The 19,346-nt window shown below is 52.2% G+C and overlaps 6 protein-coding genes across 6 annotated transcripts; 2 read left to right on the top strand and 4 right to left on the bottom strand.

Annotated features, from left to right (window-relative positions):
- Positions 1 to 1,304: 1,304 nt before the first annotated feature.
- PV08_07146 (uncharacterized protein) lies at positions 1,305 to 2,363 on the bottom strand (the record flags this gene model as incomplete). Its single annotated transcript, XM_016381478.1, has 1 exon — positions 1,305 to 2,363. One exon carries the CDS (start codon positions 2,361 to 2,363, stop codon positions 1,305 to 1,307), a length of 1,059 nt encoding a protein of 352 aa, XP_016234580.1.
- Positions 2,364 to 2,964: 601 nt separating this feature from the next.
- Positions 2,965 to 4,241, bottom strand: PV08_07145 (uncharacterized protein; the record flags this gene model as incomplete). The annotated part of the gene is made up of 3 exons (XM_016381477.1): positions 2,965 to 3,621; positions 3,722 to 3,942; positions 4,088 to 4,241. The coding sequence occupies 3 exons, from the start codon at positions 4,239 to 4,241 to the stop codon at positions 2,965 to 2,967; spliced, it is 1,032 nt and encodes a 343-aa protein (XP_016234579.1).
- Positions 4,242 to 5,618: 1,377 nt separating this feature from the next.
- On the bottom strand, positions 5,619 to 6,901 carry PV08_07144 (guanine nucleotide-binding protein alpha-1 subunit; the record flags this gene model as incomplete). Its single annotated transcript, XM_016381476.1, has 5 exons — positions 5,619 to 5,662; positions 5,727 to 5,870; positions 5,921 to 6,333; positions 6,390 to 6,732; positions 6,784 to 6,901. The coding sequence occupies 5 exons, from the start codon at positions 6,899 to 6,901 to the stop codon at positions 5,619 to 5,621; spliced, it is 1,062 nt and encodes a 353-aa protein (XP_016234578.1).
- Positions 6,902 to 11,489: 4,588 nt separating this feature from the next.
- PV08_07143 (uncharacterized protein) lies at positions 11,490 to 13,414 on the top strand (the record flags this gene model as incomplete). The annotated part of the gene is made up of 3 exons (XM_016381475.1): positions 11,490 to 12,071; positions 12,181 to 12,484; positions 12,696 to 13,414. The coding sequence occupies 3 exons, from the start codon at positions 11,490 to 11,492 to the stop codon at positions 13,412 to 13,414; spliced, it is 1,605 nt and encodes a 534-aa protein (XP_016234577.1).
- Positions 13,415 to 13,853: 439 nt separating this feature from the next.
- PV08_07142 (uncharacterized protein) lies at positions 13,854 to 14,522 on the bottom strand (the record flags this gene model as incomplete). Its single annotated transcript, XM_016381474.1, has 1 exon — positions 13,854 to 14,522. One exon carries the CDS (start codon positions 14,520 to 14,522, stop codon positions 13,854 to 13,856), a length of 669 nt encoding a protein of 222 aa, XP_016234576.1.
- A 1,970-nt stretch (positions 14,523 to 16,492) lies between these two features.
- PV08_07141 (uncharacterized protein) lies at positions 16,493 to 18,770 on the top strand (the record flags this gene model as incomplete). The annotated part of the gene is made up of 2 exons (XM_016381473.1): positions 16,493 to 16,814; positions 16,876 to 18,770. 2 exons carry the CDS (start codon positions 16,493 to 16,495, stop codon positions 18,768 to 18,770), a joined length of 2,217 nt encoding a protein of 738 aa, XP_016234575.1.
- Positions 18,771 to 19,346: the final 576 nt, after the last annotated feature.

The raw sequence follows: 19,346 nt of genomic DNA, 5'->3' as shown, positions 1-19,346 counted from the left end.
ACACGGCCGACATGCTGACCTCTTGAGATGACATGGTTGAAATTGCAGGTATAGAATGGTATGCGGGTATGGCCCTCTTTGAAGAAGGGCCAAGGCTCCCCCGTCAGCGCCGGACTGTGTGCAGTGCTGCGAGATTCTCGATGAACGCGAGATGCCTAGCATCGGCGTGGCATATCACAGATCTCGCCCCAGACTATGGAGCTTTTCGTGGTGTTTTGCAGGAGCCGTACAAAAGGTCAGTGGGAACAAGGCGTCATTAGCTGTTAAAGATCCTGGCCGGTTTCCTCTCATAGGCCAGGCAAAGAGACGGAAGGACTCGGTTCTCCGCCATGAATATCTTGGGCGGGAAGCGTTGCGAGGTCGAACCCGAAGAAAGGAATGTATACGAGGCTAGTGAAGTTACGAGTGGGAATGTCAAAAGCATCGGTCTGTTTCAAGTAGCCACGGCCCACGAGGCTCAGATGAGAGGCGGGAGAAATCTTGTTCAAGGGGAGACTTTGGTTTCAGCTTCACGCCACAGTTGTCAAGACAAAGAAGACGTGAGCGTCCATTGCTATCAACAACCGCGGCGAATGTGAAATGCCAGGCATCCAGGGTTGAGTTGTCAAGTCTCGGACTGAAGCACTTGTTGATCTGACAGACGGCGATATTCTCGTGTCGCAGCAGATTCTGGATGTCCAGAGAGAAGGATTGCTGGGAGCCTGATTTCCCAAGAGTGGCTAGTTCAAGATGAATCTGGATTCTGCCCCTAAAGTGATTCACCTCGGTTGCGCGGAGTCGCGGAAATATTCATTTCAGGGGCCAGCGGCGTATCTCACCCACTACAACCTCCCACCATTTCAGGATTCTGATTACAAAAGCGCCGAGGTCGTGCGCTAGGGCAAGGATGTAAGAAGAGGAAATACAGTACTTCGCACTGTACGGAGTGCCTAGATGATGTTACTAGGACCGACAGAGAAGCAGATGGCCAAGGGGCGAGTCCACATCAGATGGAAGATGAAGAGGCGTGCCAAATGTCAAAGTTACAGAATAGTCCGCATCGACCGCCCTAGGATCTCAGGACTGAGAAGGGATACCGCAATCACATCCTGGAATTCATGATTACCCATTGCTTACTTGCAGCCGCGCCCTTAACTCGCCTCAAGTTCGTTGAAGCAGTCTTCGCCCAGACATAAAGACCAAACGACCATGTGGTTCCGAATACCCAATCATCGATTGATTTCGGACAATAGAGCTGTGCTTGAAGTATGGGTAGCTTGATCCTTCGGGCCCCAAGGCGCCGCACAGCACGGCAACGGAAAAGATCACTCCTTCGAATGCGACAGCTGCACGAACCTCTCCTCAAGCCATTCTTTCGCCGTGTATACTTTCTCGTCGATACCGTCCGAGAACTTTCCGCCCACTTTGACTCGACTGCCTCCACTGTCGAATTTTCCCACAGGCTTCATGAGGCTGTGGTGTGTTGGCCGCACAAAGTATACGACGCTCACCCTCTCAATACCGGCCTGTGCTCCAGGAGACTCCACCACGCGGTGTTTCGCGCTCTTCAGTGCACCGTTCGAGAACGAGACCATGGCATCTCCAAGGTTGATGATCGCCTTCCCGGGCACGGGCTTGACGTATTCCCACTCCCCAATGCGTCCGGGAGTCCGGGACTCAATCTGAAGCCCGCCGAGCCAGTTGAACAAGATAGTAACACTGCCAAAATCTGTGTGAGACGGAAGTCCAATCTCAGACTTTTTCTCGTCGGACGGACGCTTGAGTGTGAGGCGGATGTGGTCCCCTGATGACTCCTCGAAACGATTGAGGTTGACAAAGATCTCTTCGTCCTCGTCTGCCGCGCGAGCAAGCGTGCGGAGGATCTCCATAGCCATCTCATGAGCACCCTTGCAGAAGTCTCGCAGTAAGGGCCTCGCATTCTGGATGATGTCGGGATAGGGGTTGCTCGGTGCAACATCAAAGAGACAGTCTTTACCGACGTTGAAAAACTCGGTGGTGTCGGGCCGCTGGCTTGTATCTGTTTTCTTGACACTCCCTGATGGTTTGTACCCGAAGAAGGATTTCCTCCGGCGAAAGTCGTATTTGTCCTTCTCCTGAAAGGGAAGAGCAAATGTTTCCTTGCTGAGGCCATAGAGCTGTTCGGCGTCTGCGACCAGTTTGCAGCCTTGGTCGGAATCGGTCATGTCAAGGTAGAAGAAGCCATAGGTCTGGCATGCCTTCCAGACAGCTGCTGTGGTCTCAAGATCTTTAGCCAGAAGCTTCCGGGAGGAGATCTCGGCAATTGGCGCATGGCTGAGAGTCTCTGGAAAAGGAGGAAGTGTCCCATGCTGCTGCATCGTAAGGCTCGTCGTTGCTGTGGCCATGGGGAAAAAACGATGGATGTCCGGCAGATAGAGGTTGAACGTAACTGCAGAACTCGGAAGAATTGTCAGAATGGCTGGTAGAACCCTCTGTATCAATCTTCTGGATTAATAGAGTACCAGCACTTCCTAGGGTCGGTGCCGATCTGTTCTTCTCGGGGACCTTTGATCGTAATGTCGGTCATCATACGACTGGTCGTTTACTCCCCGGTCAGACTGTCACTCCCCCACCCATTTCCCTCCGCATGTATGCGAGTGGGTTTCAAATGCTTCCGTCGTAGCCCAATCATGATCCATGGCCTGCGAGGGAAAGTCTTGTTCAAAAAGCTTCACGACGGGTGGCCAGTGGGTGAGGAGGTTAGCAGGATAGCTACGGTTAAGCGTCAGAAATCTATCGTCAATCGAGACCATCAGCTGAGCGTCGACGGATCGATTCCGTCATTAACCATTCTCATGTGTGTGCACTGTGTTACACGAGAGAGAAGTCTCTCATCCTTTTAGCACAACTCACTCGAGAAAGGATATACGCCACTGGGTTGTCCCGTTGATGGACGCGGCAGACCAACCTGACTTATATAACATATACGACCTCTATGTCTTGTTCTTACCCTAGATGTTGCTCCAGAAACTTCACAACATTCTTCAAAGCTCGGACTTGCGATGCACTACTATCGTCACCGCCATCCGGAAGTGCATCCAAATTACTCGCTCCCTCTAAACGATCGTCGAAGCCGTGCTCCGCATCTTCGATAAATTCCGTCTGGACCTTGACTCCTGCTTTTTTCAAGGCATGGGCCGCAGCCTCACTTGCTGTAAACGGCACCGCGCTATCGTTTCGCCCATGCAGGACCAGAAATGATGGCAAGTCACTCGGCAATCCGAAAGCGACGGGGAACAAGCGCCTGTGTTCTGGAGGAATGGCTTCGATTCCTTTCTCCACAATCGCCCGACGCATACCCGGTACACCTGTGACGTAGTCCGGGAAGAGTCGCTCGCCTTGTAATGCGAGGATGTATTCGAATCGTGGTACCGCATTTGGGTCCACGGTGACCGGAACTTCCGAGCTGGAAATGACCTTTGGCCGCTCTTGTTGGCGGAGATCCTCAAGTTTCCTCAAGGTCGCGCTTGAGTCGATGGGTGGCATTCCGAATATGAGTGAGCTATCATTCAGATATCGATTGTCGCTAAAGTCGAGCATGCCGTAGATGGTCACGACAGCTTGTGGTTTTGGAGAGACGAGGCATGATGTGCCTAGAGCCAGCTGCAAAAGGGGCAGCAATGCCAGGTCAGTCACCACGACACGAGGACCGATTGAATACAGGTCTCATTGGAAGGTAGAGTGTGACCTGGAAAAGACTTACGTAGCCACCTGCGCTGCTCCCAGCGATTATCACCTTGCCAATATCCAACCCGATCTCCGGGCCCAGCTTGGTCAAAACCCAGTTGTATGCATCGACCGCGTCGTCGAGACAAGAATGCGCAGTGGTCTCCGGAATGAGCCTATAATCAGGAGTGACGAAGATCCAACCTCTCGACACACATGAGCCGATGAGCCACGACGGCAGGAAGCTGAATCGATTCCCTATGATCTTATATGCGTCCCTCACATGTCAGTATAAGTTCACATATGCCATAGCTTGCTTCCTTTCGCATCGGAGAGAAACTTCAAAAGGGCCACAAGGGATGGAAAGAGATGAGGACGCAGGGGAGCCGCACCAAAAATCCACCATGATAATGAAGCAATACTGGCACCGGACCCGAGGTCTTTGTGGTTTCTGGCCAAGCAACTTCCGTTTTTATCTCGAGACCGTCTATGGTCTTATATATAAACGTTCTGGACGTGTAGCCGTCATGATGTGGAATCTGAGTGATGCCGGCCATTGTTAATTTGTTGAAGGTCGTTTTGTCTTCTGAGAAGTGTGGGAAAGTTTAGCTGTCTAGCCGAAGCTTCTCTTCGCTCTTCGGGAAAGACTTGTTTGGAGAGGCTCGACTTTTTTGTACCGAGAGTACACCTGCTCGCAGAATCAAGGAACACTGAGGATCAGGACAGACGTGGTGATCAGCACAATATGAGATGTCCGCGGTGCTTCAGGCCGTTCTCCACGCCAAAAGTTGTGGGGGTGACGGATGGGACCAAATAGGTAAGACGGCCTATACTTGCCCTCTGGTTTCAAATCAAGGGTATGGTGTCATCGGCACACACCCTGTTTTCTCTCTGGTGGCCTGAAACTTAGTAATAGAACAAGATGACCCTAGGACACTCCGGTGTTGACTACTCTGTGGCTAGAGTATGACAGCGGTGACGGCTCTTTGAGTTGGTGAGACAACGACGAGTCAGCGCATCATGGACGATTCAGATACAAGAAGCTGAAAGTCGTAGGTATTCCGTTAGGTGTATTGGTATGAGTACTTAGCAATCCAAATTGGAACGACACAAAGATGGGAGAGGCAACCAATCCGCAATTCGAACACGAGGGCTGCAAAGTACAGCCTGTGCGAGGAACGTGGTGTCTACCCTAGGGAGTACCTTAGCTGGTCAACGCGTCGAAGGCAATTGAACAGCCTCGGAACCAAAAAGACGATACCGAGCTGCCTGATGATACTTTCCTAGTGTTTTGTTTATACTATAGCGTGTGAGGATTGTACACGTCAGAACTGTGAACAGTGGATCGCTAGATAGGACCACTGTGATGAACTCGCGTTGATTCTTGGAAGTGACAGAGAAGAACATTTGGACCATATCATCTGTCTTTGTGCTGTAGAATCTAGCAACCCAAGGCCATCACTGTACTGTCCATAGCCTGGACGTGGCATGTGCAAAACAAGCTCCCCGCTTTTTAACCCTTCAGATAGAGGAAGAAAGAAAAGAAAAAGGATATACATCGCCACCCTGGCACTTTTGGTGGCATCTCGTTTGGTGTCGAAGGGAGCATAAGGCACCCGGAGGTTTGTACAAAGACTTGCTGCAGCCAAAAACCCACCACCACTTCATCCTTCACACACACATGCCTCACAGTTCGACCAGCTGTTCAAATGTCGTGCTGAGATGGTCGAAACAGGGAGGAGGTAAATCGTGGCATCGCAGACTCTAGACATGGAAGGTGTCGTTCGCTGAACATCGCCCAAAAAAATCGGACGCTTCCTAAAAATAAACTGGGAAAGAAATAAAGCCTAGCCCTAACACCCGTGGTATATGCAGTCGTGGATCAATCAAGGATTTTGAGAAAAGGAAACGCCGAACGTTGTCATGGGTATTCATCAGATGAGACCGCACATGCGCAGGTTTTCCTGGATGATGATATCTGCAAGTAGTCGGGTCAGGCCTGATGCATGCCATTGTTGAGGGACAGGGGTTCTGGAACTTACCATTGACAGCACCCATGACAAACCGAATCTGAGTGGTGTCGGTGGCGCAGGTGAAGTGGGTGTAGATTTGTTTCGTTTCGGCCTGGTTAAGTGACACGAATCTGTTCAAGATGTAGTCGCATGCCGCAGCATAATCGGGACCTCCTAGAAAAGTGGTCAGCATTGGGTCCTCTTCTGTAGAAATCCGTCCATACCTTCGTAGTCTGGAAAGTAGTTTTGCATGGGGCTCACAGGGAGCTTCTCCTTGAACCTGTCAATCTTGTTCAAGAACAAGATTATGCTGGTCTTGATGAACCATCTCGAGTTGCAAATGCTGTCGAAGAGGGTCAATGCTTCTTGCATTCTGTTGACAGTCTCATCTTCAAAGAGTAATTGATCATATTCGGAGATGGCGACCAAGAATAGGATGGTTGTCACATTTTCGAAACAATGAATCCACTTCTTTCGCTCGGATCGTTGTCCTCCCACATCGAACATGCGGTATGTCAGGTCTTGAATGATGAAGGTCGTCTCAGTGATACCGGTGGTCTTGACGCGAGATCGAAGAACGTCTTGATCGTTCGGCAGGTAATCATGTGCGGCAATACGGTCGATCGAGTCAAAGTAGCTTAGGTAGAAAGTCAGTAAGAGCTGCCTGTTCATAAGGGGCGGTGAGATGCTTACTATCGTGCAGAATCGTTGAGTTGGTATTCTCTCGACCGCTTGAAGCATTCTTGAACGCCGGCATCATGCCACAGAGCTTTGATCGCTGCGCCGACCTCCGGGGGAAGGCTCTCGCCTTCTATCTGCGGCGGCTGCATGAAAATTGTTTGGACATGGTATTCGGCTCGTTGATCGTCGAGAGGTAGCTCGAGGGACTCCATAGCCTCTAGGATGACTCGCATCGACTGAACGGTATTGGAAAAGATGATTTCCTTGAACGACTCCCGTTCGTCGCGCGAGTATCCTCCCTCGTGAATGAGTTTCATTTGCTTGAGGATGGTGGATTTCCCTGATTCACCAGCACCTGCAACGGGTCAACATCACACTCATGACAGGCTATTCGATGTGAGCTTACCCAGCAACAGCATCTTGATCTCATTACGCTGCGCCATCTTATCTCGTTTCAGCTGGTTGTCAATTTCATCGTTCCTCGCCTTTCCGGCCGTATCTTCCTTGCTTGCACCACACCCCATCTTGACGATAGCTTCGGAGGTTCGCTCGAGGGGTATAGAAACGGTAATGCGAAGGTCGAGCCAATTGCTACTACGATTAGAAGTCAGCTGGGCACACTTGAAGGTCCTGGAATTGCGCTGCGGTCTCTGGGTAGAAAGAGTGGACGACGCGGCGCAGGTGAAGTACAACTCAGAGATTGCATGTACTCACCTTGCAATGATCTCGACTGGGGGTACAATTCAGTATGCCCTCCTGCCACAAGATAATGTACAGCAGAGCGATGGAAAAGGTGGTGGATGGGAATGATTAAGAAGTCCGAAGTGGGATCGACGCGGGTGACGGCAACAAGTGGAAATTTTGGCGTCGATCCGTAACTAAGCTGAGCGACACAACTGATAGACCCGGAGCCAGAGGAAAGTCAGTAGCGTCGCGAGAGGGAGCAGAGAAGTGTGTCAAGGTGTTTGCAGGCCGGCTCTGCTGTCGAGGTGCAGGTGATGGATATACAAGAAGGCGGTTATTAGTCAAGTCGCTGGAATGAAGGGCACGAAACAAAATAAGACCAGGGACGCAGCCGTGATGTTCGGTAATGTACAGGGGCGCAAGGGAAACGAAGAACAGGACGGTGGTTGATCAGATCGGACGGATTCAGAGCGACGGTGGATGGATGGACCGCCAATTTGACACACGGGATTGGATATGAGGCCGGGCACGCAAGCGAGAGTAGGAGGAAAAATCGCGATGGCCAGCACGGGCGGGGAGCTCTCTGTAATAGCGGCAGGACGTGCCTAACCGGGCACCCTGCTGGTCCCTAGCTGGCCACCTAATGAGCTCCTGTACCCGCAAGAGGAGGCCCCGGGGGCATCAATCCAGTTAAGTTCCGGCTAGGATGGCTAGCGTCCCAGCGGTGGCTCTACCTAAAGGCCCCAAGCTGCGACTTTGCCTCAGGGACAGACTTTTTGGCTCGTCGGTGGCTGCTGGCCACGTCCCGTCTTGCTCCCGCCGCTGAAGCCTCCAACCAATGCGTCTTTATGACACTCAGGAAGCTCCATGTCACATCTCAACCGCCTGTCAGAGCCGACGACTGCCCTCGTTAGGGCTCTTGAAGCCCCCATATGAGCTCGACACGCTCTCACTGATTTGTCTATCTAGTCCAATACCTTATTCTTTACACGTACTGTACGGAGTGTCATCATGGCAGCCAGCACTAACCAGGACGGAGTTCGAGTAGCACTATTCCCAGCCCCATCGCGCTCCTGGGCCACTCCCGCACCTCTTTACCCCCTGGCCCTTGCTGGTGACCTATAGCTTGGCTGACATTCGAGGGTTGCCCCTTAGGTCGCGCCAGCGAATCTGTTTTGGATCACTGATGCAGGGCCAGTCTTTGGGCAGGCCGCAGGCGCAACGTCCACTAGTACGGAGTGCAAAATGCGTCGCATTGGTATCCAGATGCAACAGACGAGAAATTGCTTTGACAGCTCGCTGCAGCGTGCAGACGGGGAGCACCACGTCGATCAGTGTTTGGCAGCTATCGGGACCAATATAGCATCTGGGAGGACTCTCAATTGATATCGATATCGCTCGCATAGCGGGACGACAGGTTCAGCATCTAGACTCGTCAGCTTTTCAGCTGCGCTCCGGAGTGTCCCTGATATGAATACCGACCTTACGACCCAGACGGAGAAGGTGTACTACGTGTACTCCGTACAAGCAAATTGATCTAGTGTGTTCCACGACCCCTTTTCGCAGTGATCCCAAAACTCATGGGTCACGGTCCCAGAAAGCCGACACCAAGCGCAAATAGTGTCCCTTAAGCGAGGAATGGCGAAACACTGTTAAAGCCAACAGATGTTTGAACCATGCCTGAAGCAGTGAACGACCAGGGCCATTGTCAATCAGCTGATGGGACAGCCCGTCCAATTTACGGGGAACCTGTTTCTCGAACATTGCGATAGCTCGACCTACTTACTGGACATACTGTATGCATCCCTGGCTTTCCCAGCTGATGTTCCATTTCCGCAAAGGGTGTCTAATGACTTTTGCATTTCTTCGGCCGCCGCAGCACGTACTCCACTTGGATCGACCGGCAAAGCAGCAGGTACCAGTCCTCGTACTGCACAGAGTTGCACCGTGCTCGGATCTCAAGGTTTGTTAAGCCAGACCCTTTTGGTTCCTGCCTGGGGCGACTGGTGGCTCGATCTCTCTTGAGCCTTCGTCGTCGGGTGCAGTTTCTTGACAGGTCATTTATTACCGATACCGCTGTTACCAAGTCCTGTGCTCTGCGCGGTACGAGGGCTCGTATCGGGTTGATCAATGAATTCTGAATCCCAGGCTCACGGAAATAGTTTCGTGACAGCCGACGGCACCGTCGATCTAGTTCCGTTCTGTTCTTGCGGGCCGTCAGCATAACAATCCTCCGTGAACGTGCGGCACGAACACAGCATTCGGTTCGGATGTCTGTAACGTTCAACGGAGGACTCATAGTCACATAGACTCACAGTATGGAGCACCTCCGTAGGACTTGCAGACACAGTGGTGGAGTTGATGTCAAGGAGGGTGTCAAACTGGAAATCCATCCGCCACTGACTGGACGCAGTTTATGGTGTCTTTAGGGCAACCGAGCAGCTTGTCGACTTTAGTTATTCGTCCAGCGTCGTTAGCTTGGACGGTGTTTTCCATTGGCGATCGACGCCACAGCGACGGTCTCAAGAGTCGTCGCCGAATGAAACACGACAGGAGCACCTTCTTCTCGCCTGGTCCGCTCAGACTTAACTTCCGATGGGTATATCCCAGCCAGCCATAGCACATTATTTTATTTTGTCCAGTTTGCGGGACGGACTCCCGAGTACCAGTCACACACCTGTCAGTGTGTCTCGAATCAGGCAATGATCACCTCCCGCTGACTGACGGGCCGGTGGCCTTCACGAAAACAGACAGTATGGTATCTATATATCTAGGCCCAAATGGGCAGTGGTGGCACTGGTGGGTGCATGGGCGTCTGAGAGTCTGGCCTCCCCGGGTACCTGACTTTATGTGCGACTCAAGGTTTCTCGAGTAACACAACCTATCGATAATGAAACGTATCGGCTACCTGCTCTCGCGTCTCATCATTTAGATTCGCGTATGGTACCACCAACAGCCACTTACTGCATCCTGGCCGGGTTTCCAGGCTGGATGTGTATTTGCTAACTTTATTCGGAATGAGCAATTTGCCGAAACACGGTACAGCACCTCGATTAGGTCTGCCACTATTCACAGAACATGGTGTCAGGACAGAGTACTCGTAAGATGTGACTGAAGGCCATGTTGATCTTGTCACGAAGCTTTCGGAGCGCAGCAGTACGGATACATGGAAGGCAAAGGCCGTCTCGGTCGCACCCGCAACGTCTTGCTAACGGTATGTCCTTTTGTTGGTGAGCAGTTGCCACATTTTGTCGAGCAAGATTTTGGCAAACATGTCGCAATGCGTTCCGGGAGTCATTTACGCAAGGACAAAAATGGAACACATCAGAAATTTGTGGGTATTTGCTCCTGTCAGTCATCGTCGTTTTGCTGAAACTCAGACCATCTCGTTATCGCCGTTTCTGTAATTGAGATGGCAGTGGATGCGATCCATGGAACGTACCAGGCCACCAAACTCGGCACCAGGATGTATCCAAGTTGGCATATCATGCGGCGATACCAAAATTTGGCCATAAACCACCACATGACTACTGGCTACTCTGGGTAATAAAGAACCTACTTACTCACACATCGTTGACAGCTAGGCAAGGTCTTTTTCACACTTGAGAAAAGCCTTGTTCTTGGCATTTTGGGCCATGATTCCAAGGTCGGGTCAACGAAATTATAAGAACACTTGGGAGCAAAGTGGCCATGTTGCGGAAGCTGTGGCCCAAAGATAACCTGAGCAAATACAAGGACCTCCAACGCCTGGCAAACATGGTTATATTTTATACCGTGTCCTATCCACGTTCTGGCGATGCCGAACTGAGGACGCACCGAGTTCTCCGCACAGATTCAAAATCCAGGAAAAGCACAACATCTTGATACCGGTAAGTATTGTGGCATAGCCGCGAAGTGGTGACAGAGTCGTTCTATCCAGTTGGAAATCGTACATGTTTAAACATACAGTATCTCAAGAAACACGGAGCGGCCAGCCAAATCCCTCCTCATAGGAGAGGTCACCAGCACAACTCTGACCCTGTTCATAAGTCAATGTTTGAATGCACAATGTGAGCCTTGCAGCCCCACGACAGCCCCGTCTCCCACTTTCTCCGACAGCCACTTGGTGTTTGGTGTTGCTGGCGCAGGCCTCGAGGCAGCTGGTAACAAAGCCAGAATGAGTAGGAAGGAAGAGGCCCCGCATTCACTGTTTTGGGACAAAGTGGGGGATTGTCCAGACTGCGCTGCCCAGCAAGTCCAGCCCAACAACGTCTTCCCCCAAAAGGGGATCGAATGAATCTCCAGATTTATGCAGTGCAGCCAAATGTGTCTGGGGTAAGATCTCTCACCGGGAGCCCTTAATGACAGTCGATATCTCAGAAATGTTCTCGGTAGGTCACTAAGTTGAAGCCGTTGGGTGAGTGTAATCAGGCTCAATCACCGCTGGTCATGGCATTCGCAGCTGCTTTCTTCGGTGTCTGCCTCGTCTTTATACTCGTATACAGTGCTCTTCAACGCAAGAAACCTCCCAAGAGCCTTCGTCTCGTCCCAGGACCAAGGGGACTCCCCATCCTTGGCAATCTACATCAGCTTCCGCCTTACCCGCAACAATCACTGCAGAGATGGGCACGAGAATATGGCGACATGTTTCAAATCCGAATGGGCTGGGAGAACTGGATCTTCCTGAATGATCCTGCGGTCGTCAAGGAGCTCTTGGACAAGCAGTCCGCCGTCACTTCGGGCCGGGCACCGTCACCCGTCGCCTCGGACATCATCTCAGGCGGCAAGCGATTCCTCTTCATGTCCTATACGCCCGAATGGCGGAAACTCCGGACCATTGTGCACAAGCTCCTGACCCCCAAGGCATCGGCATTGTTCAAACCCAGCCAGGAACTGGAAGCGAGGCAACTCATCTACGACATCCACGAGGACCAAGCGAGGAACGATCAGGAGAGCTTTTACATGCATTGCAGGAGATACTCAACGTCGGTAATCATGACATCGACATATGGGAGACGAGTTCCACAATGGGTGAGTGGCCTGCAAAAGTCTGCGGAAGAGACATGCCTTCCCTGCCCCTGGGGTGAAGAACGTTTACCGACAAAGTTGACTAACGTGCAAATCAACCACCGCCTCTCAGGATTGCGAAGACGTCAGAGAAGTCTACACTGTCATGAACGAGTTCTCCGAACACGCCGCACCGGGAGCATACCTGGCGGAGATGATCCCACCTTTAGCGAAGATCCCCGTGCCGCTGCAATGGTGGCGTGGCCGCGCCTTGAAATGCTACCATCGTCAACTCAACATCTGGTGGAAGTACTGGACGACGCTGAAGCAGCAAATCGCTGACAAGACCGCGCCAGAGTGCTTCGTGAAACAATACGTGGCCACAGAGTACGAAAAGGAAGGCATAGATGAAGAACAATCGGCATTCCTAGCTGGATGTAAGTTTGACCTCCTTCCACACTGCCACAATCATCCATCATGCTCAGCGCCACCACCACCACCACCACCACCACACCACCGCCGCCTTCATCATCATCATGATTGCATTTTTGTTTGATTGCACGACCCCACAAAAGTTCTTATCACGAAGTACAATCCGAAAAAGATGGTCATTTTGATAGCTAATTTCCAAACCCAACCTCGTCACAGCAATGATCGAAGCAGGGTCCGAAACCACCAGCTCCGCCCTCAACAGCGCCATCAAATACCTCGCGGCGTTTCCGGGAGCACAGGCCCGCGCCCACGAAGAAATCACCCGCGTCGTAGGTGACAGCCGCTCCCCGGGCTTCGACGACGAGGACAACCTTCCCTTCCTCCGCGCCACGGTCAAGGAAGTCCTACGCATCCGGCCCGTGACCAACATCGGCACGCCGCACTACACGACGGCCGACATCGTGTACAAGGACTTCTTCATCCCCAAGAACACGGTGCTCTCCATCAACCAGTACGCCATCCACTTTGACCAGCGGCGCTACGACGAGCCCGAAAAGTTCAAGCCCGAGCGGTACCTGGACCACCCGCTCAAGGCCGGCGCGTACATTGCCCACCCGGACCCGTACGCGAGGGACCATTTCGGCTTTGGCGCCGGCCGCCGCGGCTGTCCCGGCCTGCACCTGGCCGAGAACAGCCTGTTCATCACGCTGGCAAAGATCCTGTGGGCCTTTGAGATCAAGCCCGCCCTAGGCCCGGACGGGAAGGAGGAGGTCGTCGATGTCTCCGATGCCGCGTATGAGGACGGATCGAACACGGTGCCGAGGAAGTACAAGGTGCGGTTTGTCATGAGGAATGAGAAGCGCGAGATGGTGTTGAAGGAGGAGTGGGACGAGACGTTGAGGGCCCTGAAGAGTCCGAGTTCTGTGTCGACATGAGTTCACGTGTTGACGAAGCAAAAGGAGAGAGAGAGTGAGAGAGAGTCAATAATGAGGAAGAGACACCTAGGCACGTAGAGAGCCAGAAACATCGTTTAACGATGAGATGACGCCGTACGTATTGGCTCCCTTTCAACGTACTGTACCAAAGTCCAACCCACAAAACAAGGATAACGATATTCTAATGGCCGTCCTTCCTCCGACTGTTGATACATATACACTTCATCTTGGCAGCCGTTGAAGAACTACTTTGTGTTTCAATTATAGGAAGCAATGATGGAAAGTTTTGTTTCTTAGGGTTTCGATCCTTCATCCACGTTCTCTCATCCTTGGCTGTGATATCCTTCTTCCTTCAAAGCTACTAAAAGCAGGAGACGGTGTATGTCTGATGGCGAGAGGGTGTTCGATGCACGTGGCCGTTCACGTCATCTGGTGAGGGTCATGATGACAAGTAAACCCAGTCTGCGTCTTGCCCTGCCGGGTAGTCGCTCTCGTCAACCTCATGGTCCTCGACGCCATTTGGCAGGTGCCATTGGGTAAGTTCTGAGTCGGCATCTCTCATCCAAGGGGTGTCAATTACGGTGATGCTGTATTCAGCCTGGCCACCAGTTTGCGGTTCTCGTCTGCCGTGCACAATGACACCTCGCCCTGCCCCAAGCTGTGTCAGGGCACGAATCGGAGAACTTGACGTCGCAGGTGCCGCGGTTAGTGTGAGGGCCGGGACAGGTTGTGCTCCATGCAGCGTTTCAGAGCTGTTGCCGTTCCATTCTTCATGGACGCTCGCAGTGCTGGCTTCATCTGCCTGTTGATCACCGTTTATGCCGGGGTTGACTGAGTTCTCTGTTTGATCGAGAGGTGATTGTAGAGGAGTTGGCGGAGGAGTTGGAATCTGATCGGCAACAGAATGGTCGATTGCGTGCAGTTCAAACCTTTCGAGGAGACGGTCTGCATAAAAGTCATCCTCCTCAGCTTCAGCCACGTTTCCCCAGGAAGTGTATGCGCTAAAGCTATTGATCATTTGCGTTTGTGCAGATAGTGCCTCATTAGAACGAATCTGTCGAGATCTCTCTACCTCCTCCTTATCATCCATTTCTTCCGATTCTTCCATGGGTCCTCAAAGAAGACCAAAGAAAGGGTGTGAGAGTTTACGTTGATAGGCTCGCAAAAGTGAAAGTCGTCTCTCTCGTCCGGTGGTGCCGAGGTGAGAACAAGGCTGGTTGAGCCAGGGTATCGGTGGCATGCGCAGAAAGGGTGCTGGTGTCAGGATGGTTACCGGACGTCCTAAAGGTACTGCTAGTGCCCGTACAAGCGTTGATGATATATCGTAACAGATACTGTGCGGTATCCTTGCTGCTGCGGTGCTGGTCCGAGAACTGAAGGAGTCGAGATCCCTTCTCCGTCGTTGGGAGAAAGAGACTCAGACTGGATCCAGAACTGGAAGGAGGCATCACAGCAAAAACCGAAGCAGGAACAACATGAGAACATGAAAGGTCGTGACCACCCTAGGGAGAGGCCTGTGTTCGCGTTCCGGGTCTGCTCTATCCTCATGGCTGCTCTGTCCTCATAGTAGGTATACTTCTGTCAGCATCTTGCAGCCTGGAAGGAGAATAGATACGACCTCAACTACTAGTAGTCCCGAGTTTGACTTTAACTCTGAAACTCATCACACAGTCACCGAGACTCCGAGATCGAGGCACGTACCGAGGACCCCTTAGATCCCGAAAGGAGGCGTCATGGCCGATCACTGGCATGTCAAGCAGATAGCAAGGCCTTTGCAGGGAGAGCGCTAAAGACTCCAGCAAGGGTACAGATCTAGAATTCAACGTACGGTAGAGAGTAATGGGCGGAATCCGGTGTGCATGAAGGAAGAAGCTGCAAGGACATGGTTTCATGCAGCCAATGACGCTGCTTTGTCGAGGCAATTCATCTCTTCTGTTCTCGGTTCTCTCCTCTCCCTTTGACTGCCAGTCGATCTGGCCAACTCTCCTGCTCCCTGTCTTTCTACACAATCATGGATCAGCCTCACGCTGCCGAGCTCATCGCCTGCAGTTGAATAGAGCATTCTAGGGTTCGGTTGTTGTGGTCCATCTAGGACTAGCGTCTTTCTCTCAGACCGCCGCCGAGAATCCCTGTCTGGGGATGTGGGACAGTCTACACACCGGTTGGGCTGCTGATTGACATGGTTTACAAATCCTGATTATGATATCGGGCATATATAGTCCCCATATGGCGTTCCTCGGATGCAGCGCACCGAATCCCTGAAGTACGGAGTACGCCTCGACGTCTGTCTCTGGGCCCACCGCTGCCTGGACATCGATGGCTCGCTCGATGAGAGCTCGGTCAAAGGGCCACTGTTCTCTCACGTCTGGCGGAAAATTCCCCCCAGCAAGTCGCTTCACTTTCATAGGCGTACTTGAGTGGCCGGGCCATCGAATGTCGCCTGCAACCCGCATCCAGAGCTGCATCATGAGTGCATGAGTCTGGCTTGGTAGGAGCGCCACTCAAGAGCAGCCTGGCCTCAGAAATTGACCGAGCCACCTGCAGTCTCCAGGCTCTAGTTGAAATGAGATTCAGCCTGACTGTATCCCGTCCACGACCGACACCTGCCCCCAAAAGCTGAGGGCAATGATTTCCACCAATTACTCGAGGCATGTGAGGTCTCAGGTTGTGTCCTAGCTGCATCCCCGAACCCTCCTCACGATATCAGACTATCGCCAGGAAGGTCTAGAGTAGGCAGATCCCGCATAATGTCCCTCGCACACCCTTGTATTCACCTCGGAAACAGTGCATTTTCTTCGAAGTATCCCTGTTCATGAATCATGACGGGAGGCCGGCCAGTGTTGGGGAATGAGAATGTGCGGCATGCAGAGCAGAATACGGGATACCCAATACTCTCGCAAGTCACACCGACTCAGATGCAGCCGCTCGCCGAGTCACAGCTGAGTGCAGGATCCCATTGCCGCCGATAGACAAAGCTGTCTCGAGACACAAGAAGCGAGTTCAGCGTTTTCCCATCATTCCTGAGTTGACTTTCTACCGGTTCCGCAGTCAGGTTGAGAATAGTGTGTCACATTCAGGATGAGATCCGAAAAGACCTTGATTCGCATTCGAGGCAACGAGATAGATCTCGCCAATTCTGCAGACGGGATCCTTCCTCTGGATGCTGACAACAGCGATTATGTCTTGGTCGTGCTGAACCGAGAAATGGACCAGGACACGATTGAAGCATTGAAGGAGTATGAGGCCGACGTGATCAAGCGAATGGTGGGCAACACCTGGCTGGTGCATTACCCTCCCTCAGATCTTCGAATCTTAGAGAGGGTTCCGGCGGTCAATCATGCACTGGTCTATTTGAACTGTTTCAAGATCCATAAGGATCTGCAAAAACAACTCGTGGAAGGTAAGTACGATTCACCTTCACCACCAACAGCAGTGGCACTGATAGTTGTTCACCATTACAGCTGATAGGGGAGAGGTCCATGAGGTTTCGATCATGATGCATGAAGTTCCATGTCCAAATGTTGAAGCAATTCTTGCCATGATCTATCGTATCGATCCTGACGTCAAGCTACTCAACTCAAGTAATGGGATCTTGCACATAGCCATCATACCCGACGACGTTGTACACGTTATTGCAGAGCTGGATAGTGTGCAGGCTATTGAAGCCATCACCCCAGCCATACCTTATAATGACAAGGCCAAGACCGTTTCCGGGCTCGACCATATCAATTCTTCGTTGGAGGAGAGCGGTGAAGACCCATTGACTGGAGAAGGCCAGATCGTCTGTGTTGCGGATTCTGGAGTCGATGCCACTCATCCAGCACTCCGAGATCAGATCGTGGACGCATTCTATGTCTCCGGCGACGACAGGGACGAGCAAGGTCATGGCACCCATGTGGCTGGCACCATAGTTGGTCGTAACATGACAAACTTTCGTATGGAGAAGATTCGCCTTTACGAATATAAGTCATGCGCCGCATTCCATGGCTTTGACAATACGATCTTTGATCAGAAGGACTGTTTAGGCATGGCACCCAAAGCTCGCCTCTACGTGCAAGGCGGCCTGTTCAGGGACATGCCGCCAGAACGGCGACTGCAAGCATCCCAACTCCTCGAAATGGCATATAATCTGCCCGGGCACAGTTGCAGGATCCACAACAATTCCTGGGGTGCCACCTGGAGTGACTTCCACAAGTTCCAGAAGTTGCCCAAATCCCCCCAACTTGCATACACCGTTGACGATGCAGAGCCAGTGGACCGCTTTGCCTTGGAACACCCTGATCTGTTGATTCTCTTCGCAGCAGGGAACGATGCGGACATGCCAACGGACACATCAGCCCATGTCGGTGGGTGGGCGGCCGCTAAGAACGTCTTGACTGTTGGCGCCTCCCACAACAATCGTCCAATGACGGATGTCTGGACCGTCGACTATTCTCTGCGTATCCAGAAGAAGTTCACCAAGGGCGAGACCATGCATAATCGCAACAGCAGGATCGCCAAGTTCAGCAGTCACGGGCCGTGCAGAAACACTCTGCGGACCAAACCTGACGTCCTCGCACCGGGAGCCGGCATCCTCTCTGCACGCAGTGGCGACAAAAACTGGGCTTTCGGCGAGACACATTACGGATTTCCCCTTGAGATGGACGTCGGTGAGGGAACTGTCATGATGAGCGGCACGTCGATGGCCACCGCGGTCGTATCTGGCTGTGCCGCTCTGATGCGGGAAGCACTGGTCAGATGGCAAGACATTTCTAATCCCTCTGCGCCACTCATGAAGGCTCTCTTCGTCAACGGTGCTGATATGCTCGAAAACACTCCTGTCGAGGTTCAAGGGTTCGGCGAGATCAACATGGTCAAGGCGATGCGCCCGGTGCGCGTTCCATTGGCCGATATTGAGGCAGGCACGGCCCCTTCTGGCTGGATTCAAGACGTGGCGACCACCGACACGATCAGGACTGTACAAGTTATCGTCCCTCCATCTGCCAAAGGGGACGATGTCGTTATCAAGGCTACCTTGGTTTACCATGATCGTGCGGGCGACCACATTCAGAATCGGATGAATCTATTCATTCTGAATTCTGGCAATGAAAGAGCAGACTCACTTCACAGGCATCCGGATGATAACGTGCATCAACTCATCATCGGACCTCTCACGCCAGGCGAGAAGTTGACGCTCGGTGTCGAAACGAAATTGTTCATCGGGGGAGGAGGAGGTCAAGGGTTGCCTCTTCAGGGTACCATTCCATGGGCTCTCGTTTGGAGCTGCATGAACGACTTGCGTACACGTATAGAGGTTCCTGTGCCAGACACTGACAGACCCTTTGATTTGGCTCTAGCATTGGAAAGTCTTAGTTGAAAGTCTCGAATCCCCATGAGAGGTAAAGACTGAAGGAAAGATAAGGAAGATACGCCGAGTACTCTGCTTGGACTCGTCCTCTTGGACGGATATGAGTAAATCGTGAGCTGTTCCAGGATGCTCTCTTAGTCATGACCGTATGTACGAATGTTTGCTTTCGGGGGCGGGTTTCGGGATGTTAGGTGGAAGTCCTTGTATCCCGTAGGCAGCTTAGCTTGCGTGTTGTACAGGTGGCCTCGTATTTACTAACTTAGTTACAGGCTCGGCCGCGTTTGATTCTTTAAGGCCGGGTATCTGGGTAAGGTAGGTACCTGGCTACCTAATAAATGGTACCTACTCGGAGGCATGAAAATTTCGTCTTGGCGGCTACACAGGGCCTGTTCCTCTCTGACATGCTCCAAAAGCCGTCGAGGCTCGTCAGTGGCCAGTGATCCCAGACACGACGAATCAATGAGCATCATCTGGGTGCTTATCACTCCTATCTCGCGTATCTAACCGCCCGGAACTCTGTGGTTACCCTACGTGACGTACCCCTGGGTAAGGGCTCCTGGTTCAAATCCCAACTGACCCTTGCGT

The sequence above is a fragment of the Exophiala spinifera genome, assembly GCF_000836115.1.
Source record: "Exophiala spinifera strain CBS 89968 unplaced genomic scaffold supercont1.5, whole genome shotgun sequence".
NCBI classification, from domain to species: Eukaryota; Fungi; Ascomycota; class Eurotiomycetes; order Chaetothyriales; family Herpotrichiellaceae; genus Exophiala; species Exophiala spinifera.
This window is presented reverse-complemented; position numbering and strand designations above follow the sequence as displayed.